This window comes from Orycteropus afer, unplaced genomic scaffold (genome assembly GCF_000298275.1).
Source record: "Orycteropus afer afer isolate SDZICR_OR568_19922 unplaced genomic scaffold, OryAfe1.0 scaffold00133, whole genome shotgun sequence".
Taxonomy (NCBI): Eukaryota; Metazoa; Chordata; class Mammalia; order Tubulidentata; family Orycteropodidae; genus Orycteropus; species Orycteropus afer.
In genome coordinates, this window is record NW_006921720.1 from 3,146,848 (window position 1) to 3,155,840 (window position 8,993).

Here is an 8,993-nt window from a genome sequence, read left to right on the forward strand (position 1 = left end):
CTTCAGGTCTGGAATTGAACCCACACCTGTGGTTTCCAGCCAAACAAAAGACAGGCATATGAGTTGAACATTTACCTCAAGTAGATACACTCCATGGAGAGAACAAGCATGGGAGAAAGAAGAGCTGCTTATGCACAGGGAGATAGCTCGGGGCAGGAGTGCATGTAGGGATGGACACTGGGAAGAGGTAACTATGGGAAGGAAGTGGGAGGGACCTGTTGCATTGTGGTAAACTGTGGTCAATGTCATGAGACAAAGTATATGTGAACCGCTGTATGGAAAGTGAATTTGCTCTGTAAACCTTCACCCAAATCACAATTAAAAAAAAAAAAAAAATGTTTTGTATCATTCATTCGTTTGTCAAAATCATACAGTTAATACTTATTTCAATGCATGTAAATTATGCCTTAAAAAAAAACTGTAAATAATAATAGTACAGTGAGGGAGTGGGTAAGTGGATGGAGGTTAAGATAATACAGAATTGGCTAAACATTATTAATTGTTGATGTTGAGTGATTATACTGTTACACTTTTTTTAACTTTGATTTATTTGAAATTTTCCATAAGAAAAAAGTTTATTTTTTTAACTATTTTACATTAGAAAATTATATACACTGTTCAAAATAATTTTTAATTTTATTCATATGTGTTAAGTAGAGTAGTAGCGATAGTACTCATTTTTTCCTAACATTATCATCAAATAATTTGTAGGCACTTGGGCTTTTAGTATTTTTCTTATATGCTATTCACAACAAATTAGGAAGTTTAGACATTAAGCAGAGATACTCCTTTTGATACTCCTTTTGAAAAACACAAGAAAGTATAGAAGAATATTATAGAAAGTGAATTATTTATTAATAATTTAACTAATTTATCTACTTTACATGCTCATTCTCAGAGGCATTTAATTTCTGCTTAAGATGTTTTGGAAAAGAGAAGAACCTGTTGACCATAATTTTTATTTTATAAGGTTTTGTCTCTGGCCAAGGAACTCTTTCATAAGGAGGTTATGTCTTGAGAAGGGACAGAAACATTGAACAGAAAAGATTTAATTGTGTGCAGGTTTTTTTTTATTGTACTCTGACTTAAGAAATATTTTTCCAGTGCTCAGAGTCATCTACAGATGTGCACCGCTATCAAAAATACATCCTTCTGCAGTTCTCTTCCACCCCTACCTATTGAATGTAGTGAATTAGATGGAGATCTTAATTCATTACCTATAATCTTTGAAGATAGGTATTTAGATTCTGTTACTGAAGGTAAGTATAATGTAACTTAAAATATATCTGCCGTGTTTTTCATGTTTAGTATATACTTCCTAATATAAACAATACTGCTCCGTAATGTGGAACAGTTTTTTCCCTATCTAGTTTTATCTGTTTTTTAAGGATATTGGAAAGTTATAGTTAGAAAAATTGTCTTTTTTTTTCCCCTAAATTTTATTTTAATGTTATTAATAATATATACAGCAGAACATACACCACCAATTCAGCAGTTTCTCCATATTGATATTTATTATACTCTTCAAATTGTGCAACTGTTCTCACTCTCCTTTTCTGAGTTGTTCTTCCCCCATAAACATAAATTCACTGCCCTCTAAAGTTCCTTTCTAATCTTTTGAGTTGTTGTTGTCAATTTGATCCTATATAGATAATTCTTCAAAATGCATAATGGTTAAAGCAGACCTTTTTTACTGCTTAAGCTAAACTGTTGTTCCATTTTAAGACAAATTTCAGGGGATATTTTTGGTTTAAGTTTCAAAAATTATCTCTGGGCAATAGTTTCAAGGCTTCATCCACCCTCTGTGACTCCAGAAAGTCTAGAGTCCATGAGAATTTGAAATTCTGTTTTATTATCCCCCTTTTAATCAGGATTCTTCCGTGGAATCTTGGATTAAAATATTCAGTAATGGTAGCCAGGGACCATCCGTTTCTTCTGGTCTCATGACAAAAGAGGTATTTTTTCATGGAGGCAATTAGCCACCTATTCCTTATCCTTCTCATTTTCCTCTTCTTCCTGTGTTACTACAGGTGAACAGAGACCAAGTGTTGTGCCTTGGATGGCTACTTACAAGCTTTTAAGACCCCAGGCACTACACAATGAACTAGGAGGTAGAACAGAAGCACTAAACACATTATTAGGCAAATTAATTGGGATGTCCCATGATACCATGACCTTAAACTTCCAAACCAAGGAACCAAATCCCATGAGGTGTTTGGTTGTACATAAGCAGAAAAAAGTAATCTTGATCATGTGGGTTCTCACACCTTGTTTTAAACCTGAATCTCTTTTTCTTTGGATAAAAGACTTAGATGCACCCTGGATGGGAATTCAGAATCTTCAGAGATCAGAGTCCAATAGAATGGATAAATATGAGACTGAAGAAAGCTCTGTAGCTGGACTTTCTAGCCCAGAGTTGAAAGTCAGACCTGCTGATGCCTCCAATATTTGGTATACAGAAGGTGAAAAGCAGCTAACAAAATCTATAAAAGAAAAGAATGAAGAATCAAATAAATCCAAAGTTAAGGTTACTAAGCTTATAAAAACAATGAAACCTGAAAACACAAAAAAATTAATAAAACAGAACTCTAAGGATTCTGTGGTTTTGGTAGGCTACAAATGTTTGAAAAGTACAGCATCAAATGATCTCTCTAAATGCTTTGAAGGCAGTCCTTCACATAGTCAGAAAGAAGGTCTGGATCCCACAATATGTGGATATAATTTTGACCCAAAGACCTACATCAGACAGACAAGTCAAAAGGAAGCTAGCTATTGGCTAGCTAATACAGAGAGAACTGAACAAAAGTCTCCAGATATTGAAAATGTGCAGCCAGACCAATTTGATACTTTGAACTCTGGCAGCCTAAATCTTTGTGCAAATTTGTCCATTTCAGGTAAACTTGGTATCTCCCAAGATGATAGTGAACTTACACAAGTGGAGCACAATATGACATCCAGAAGTTCATCAGACGATTGCCATGATCACCAGACAGCCCCATCTTCAGGAGTTAGAACAATTGAAGTAAAACCCCATAATAAAGATCCTTTCAGGGGAGAAAAAGTAACTGTTAAAATAGGACCTTGGACAGAGCCACGACAAGATGAAATTTTTGTGGATAATTTACAGCTACCCAACACTGAGTCCCTAGACTCTAATGGTAAATCCAAATCGATGGAAATAACACTTGAAAAGGAAGTTTTACAGGAAACAAAGTGTCGTTCTATTGGAGACTCATTAGGTAAATTAAGAAGTAATCTACCTGCTTCTTCTACAAAAGAGTATCATGTTATAGTAAGTGGAGATACAATTAAGTTACCAGACATTAATACTACATATTCTTCATCTAGATTTTCAGATTCAGGTGTTGAAAGTGAACCAAGTTCTTTTGCAACACATCCAAATCCCGATGCAGTATTTGAAACTGTACAAGGGCAAGGTCTTTTCAATAATGAAAGATTATTTCCTCAGCTTTTGATGAAACCTGATTATAATGTAAAATTTTCATTAGAGAGTCATTGTACTGAGAGTACAAGTGCTTTAAGTGAAATACAGTCATCTTTGACCTCCATAAACTCTCTACCTTCTGATGATGAACTGTCACCTGATGAAAATTCTAAGAAATCTGTTGTACCTGAATGCCATCTAAGTGATAGCAAAACTGTATTAAATCTGGGAACAATTGATTTGCCAAAATATGATGACAGTAAAAAGTCAAGTATTATCTTGCAACAGCAGAGTGTTGTATTTTCAGGGCATTTGGACAATGAAGCTATAGCAATACATTCCTTAAATTCAAGCACTAAAGACTCTTTGCAATTTGTTTTTTCAGATGAAGATACTTCCAGTGATGTGAAAAGTAGTAACAGCTCCAAAACTAACCTGGACAGTATGAGTAAAGGCTCCCAGAGTCCTAATAAATCTCATAACTCTTCAGGGACAGCAATAACATTAAATTCAACATTGATTTGTTTAGGAGCTCCTTGTGTTGTTTCAGGTTCTGTTTCTACTAATACAGAAATTAATGAAGATAGAACTATGAAAAGAATAGACAGTGATGCATTAAATCTCAAACAAATATGTTCAGAAGCCTCTGTGGTTAAAACTGAAAGTTGTTTGGGTATAGGGGACCCTTTTTCAGCCAATATTGATGTGGTAAAGCAAGGGCTTGTAGAAAATTATTTTGGTTCTCAAAGGAGTACAGATATTTCTGACACATGTGCCATAAGCTACAGCAATTCCTTTAGCTCTCAGAAGGAAACTTTTGAAAAAGAAATTAGTAATCTTCAGCAGGAACAGAATAAAGAAGAGGAAGAGGAAGAACAGGATCAACAAATGGTTCAAAATGGGTATCATGAAGAAACAGATTATTCAGCTTTGGATGAAACAGTAAATGCTCACTATCCAAGCAGAGATGCACTAGGAGAAGAAAAACTTATAAAATCTGAAAAAATACATAATGAATATCTTAGGGATGGTATAAACATGCCTACTGTTTGTACATCTGGTTGTTTGTCCTTCCCATCTGCACCACGAGAGTCTCCTTGTAGTGTTAAATATTCTAAAAGTAAATTTGATGCCATTACAAAACAGCCAAGCAGCACTTCTTTCAACTTTACTTCATCATTTTCCTGGTATGAAAATTCACCAAAACCTCAAATACAAGCGTAAGTAATGGAGCAATAGTATACACTACTAAATACACACACACACACACACACACGTATGTACATATGTATCATCATCATCATAACTAGTATAAGTAATGCTGTAGGGATTGATGTCTATTTTGTTCTTTGGTCTCCATAATACAAAAACTTTTTTAGATTAGCTATCTAAAATGGAGACGTGGACACAGGATGCTCTGACAAATACACTTGTAGTTCCCGAATGTTTGTCCTGTTTTGTAGGCTAAATCAAAACCAAACCCATTACTGTCAAGTTGATTCCAACTCATAGTGACCCAGTAGGACAGAGTAGAACTGCCCATAGGGTTTCCAAGGCTGTAATCTTTAGGGGAGCAGACTAACACATCTTTCTCCCTTGGAACAGCTGGTGAATTCAAGCTGCTGACCTTTTAGTTGGCAACTGAGCACTTAAGCATTGTGCCACCAGCATTCCTGTTCTGTGGGCTAGACATTCCTAATTAGATAATTGATGTCAAACTCTTCTTCCATTTTTTTTTTTAACACCAGTAGCTTATTTCTCCCCCATTAACCCCAGAGAAAAGCTAAGTTTCTTAAGTATACCTGAATAAGGACAATATTAAACAATGAAGCAGGTTACTAGAAACTAAGCCTGCCTCATTTAAGCCAAGATTTTCCAGAACTGAAATTTCAGGAGCCTATAAAATACCACCACCCCCCGAAAAAAAATTGTGATGATGTAGAGTTACTATCGTGGTATTGACTCAAAATATTCCAATCCTCAGATTATTGTGATCCCTACATCTAAATAAGATCCATAGTACCAAGGCTATTGAAACTTGTGAGGAGATAATGACCTAGTAGAGAATATCAATTGAGAAAGTTGGTAGTTTTATCACCTTCAGAACCAAACCATTGCCATTAAGTCTATTCCGACTCATAGCGACTCCCATTGGGTTGCCAAGGCTGTTAACCTTTACCAAAGTAGCCTGCCTCATCTTTCTTCCATGGAGCATCTGGTGGATTTGAACTGCTGTCCTTTTGGTTAGCAGCTAAATGCTTTAACCCCTACATCAACAGAGCTCCTTTATATGACCTTCTAGGTACCTCAGAATGTTTCTAGGTCGTTAAGGAAACAATGGTGTACATGTCTTCACTTAGTATATCTTAATTAGTTTAGTGCTCATCAGCTTCCTTGAGTTTTACTTTTATCCATCTAAATGATATGTTAAATAACTAATCATTTTTATATGTGTAGTCACAAATTGGTTAAATTTGTCCCTCATTCTAAATAAGTATATGCTACTGATTATATTTAGTCACCTTCCCTTCTTAGTTCTGCTTCTTCTCAATAGTAGTTTAAAAGACAAAAAGACAAATACCGTAATCTACAAAAGGCCCTAAAAACCAAAAACCAAACTCACTGCCATCGAGTTGGTCCCAACTCACAGAGACCCCTCCTTGGGTTTCTGAAGCAGTATCTCTATGGAAGTAGATTGCCCAGTCTTCCTTCTGAGGAGTGGCTGGTAGGTTTGAACCACCAGCCTTCTGGTTAGCAGTCAAATGCCTTAGGCACTACAGCACAAGAGCTCCCACAAAAGGCCCTGGGTGGTGCAAATGGTTAACACACTCAGTTATTCACTGAAAGGTTGGAAGTTTGAGTCCACCCAAAGGTGTCTCTGAAGAAAAGCCTGGTGATCTACTTTGAGAAAAAAAAATCAGCCATTGAACACCCTACAGAGCATAGTTCCACTCTGACACACATGAGGTCTCCATGGGTCAGAATTTACTGGTTTTTACTAAAGGCTATAACTACCATTCTCATTGTTAAACCGTGCAGAATAGCTCCTTTCCTTCCATTTATGTAAGATTAAAAATGAACAAAGAAGATAGATTGATTGGATTAGAGGATAATCATCAGGTTGTCATTTCTCTAGTATTTTTCCCACTTTCTTCTCTATGCATACAATGTAAAATTATGCAGAAAGCCTAATACAGCTCCTAATATTTTCTTAGTTAACTTCATAATTAATGAATATTAAGTGATTTCAAGTTGAAAGTATTTGTTGTATTTGATCAGATAGCATACTAAAAACAGTAAAGAAAATTATACTGCTGTAGTATTTGAAACTTCCTTTGAATTTACCAGAAGTCAAATTTCTAAGTCAGTTAGGTGATTTCACATATTTTTATGATTTTGAAACCAAGTATTGCTGAGTTTCTCCCTCTGCTGTTCTCTAAATTCAGCAGATTGTCTTTTTAGTTCTGAAAACTGAGTATGATACTTCTTAAGGAATATCTTTTATAACTATTTTTCTTCAGTTTCCTTCAGGCAAAAGAAGAATTGAAGCAACTTAAACTTCCAGGGTTCATGTACAGTGATGTTCCTCTGCTGGCATCCTCAGTACCTTATTTTAGTGTGGAAGAAGAAGATGGTTCTGAAGATGGAGTACATCTTATTGTCTGTGTGCATGGTCTAGATGGTATGTGATTTCTATTGATATCGTAACAACTCATAAAAATAATATTGTTTATTTTTATAATAGATCTTACTTAGTCTCTCAAGGTAAAAATTTACTGACTTGAATTAATTCGTAAATACATTCTAAAATGGAAATGTGCTTAATTTTGCTAAGTATAATATTAGATTTCCTTTTTAAATAAATTACCGTGGAACTGACATCCACATGCCAATATTTTATTTATTACAACCATACTGTTTTCTGTCTTCCCTCTCATTGTTGGTCTTATCAATCATCACCTCATAACAATCATTTTTGTCTTAGTTGGATAATTTTTCTACTTGTTTTTTCAGCTTGCTGCTTAAACCTATAAACTAGAAAAAAACAATAATCTTAAAAATTAAAGTTTCACTAACTTGTTAAAATATAAATTAAATTATGAAAACCCATTGTCATCAGGTTGAGAACTGAACCATAGAATTTCCAAGGCTGTAAATCTTTACAGAAGCAGACTACCACATGTTTCTGCCACAGAGAAGCTGGTGAGCTCAAACCCCTGACCTTTCTTAGTTAGCAGCCAGGCACTTAACCACTGCACTACCAGGGCTCCTGAAGTATAAATATCTGGCTTTAATGCTTAGGTTCATGACCAGTATTTTGGTTATTCAATATGCATTTTTTCTAGACATAGGAACTATGCTAGAAGATGCTAGTTATCACTAGACTAGTAGGTGTTAAGTGTATTATGGGATTTTGTAACAGCAAACTGACAAAGGATTAAAGGTCTGTGCAGTAAATTCTCATGAAATTGAGATTTTAAAAAAAAAAATCTGTCAGGAAATGTAATACGTTCAATACCCACCATTCCTAAATTTTAGTATTTTCAAAGAATGATCCCCAAGAAAGACTTCTTGGCTCAGTGAAATCTGACAAATTTTTCTTTAAAGTTTTCAAGAAACAGAGTATTCCTATGTTAAAAAATTATTCCAGGGCAATAGAAGAAACAAGATGGAATGCAACCCATGTTATTCCTAAAAGTTAAACTAAATTTACTACCAAATTTGATAAAGATTTCACATCAGTACCCCAAAATACAATAGACCAATCTAACACAAATATACTTAATAAAATGCTAGCTGACAGAATCAAGATAGTAACATAAGTCATGGTAAAAAATAGGATTTAATCTCCAGAATGCAAAGACAAATTTATTAACAAAATATACTATATCAGAAAATCAAGTAAGAAACTGTTAATAAAATTCAGTATCTATTCCCAATTATTATAACAACTAAGAACAATACTTTAAACCTTACATAAGACTAGGCTGTTTCATAGTATGATTAAGCATATATTTTTGTAGTCCATGTTAAATTTATACTTAATACTAAAACACTAGAGGTGTTCCTTTTAAAATCAAGAATAAAAAAATAATCTGTCAGTGCATTAATTCACAAAATATCTAAAAAGTATAATGTGGACTTCCAATGAGATGAAGGAATAGGCAGACAAACGACACAGACCCTCTTTAACAAAGAAAAAAAACCAATTGACAGAGATACAGAAGATAATCCTGGAACCCTGAGCTTTGAAAGGAACTATACAGAAGTGGATTAGGCACCAACTAGTGAAAAACCTTAACAAAAACAGTGAGTACAGAGACTGTAGGAGCTGCGGACTGTCAGCCACTCTGACAAGACCAGCAGCATGAATATTTCCAAGTGGTGTCAGGACCTGAGAATTGACCTAAAGATCAGTCCCGGTCACCAAGGGCTGCAGGGACAACTGCTCTGGTGGCCTATGACTAGGAAGGGAAACAGCAAGGAGGGAGACAACCTGAGCTGTGGACTTTCTACTGTCTGGAGGGCGCAGCCATTTTGATTGTTT

At 35.0% G+C, this 8,993-nt stretch overlaps 1 protein-coding gene across 1 annotated transcript in view; it reads left to right on the forward strand.

Moving 5' to 3' along the window:
* FAM135A (family with sequence similarity 135 member A) overlaps positions 1-8,993 on the forward strand; it is a 175,469-nt gene that overhangs the window by 128,785 nt on the left and 37,691 nt on the right. Inside the window, exons 12-14 of the mRNA XM_042781564.1 lie at positions 1,105-1,259; positions 2,307-4,665; positions 6,967-7,127. Coding sequence (XP_042637498.1) covers positions 1,105-1,259; positions 2,307-4,665; positions 6,967-7,127 — 2,675 coding nt within the window. The remainder of the gene's footprint in view (positions 1-1,104; positions 1,260-2,306; positions 4,666-6,966; positions 7,128-8,993) is intronic.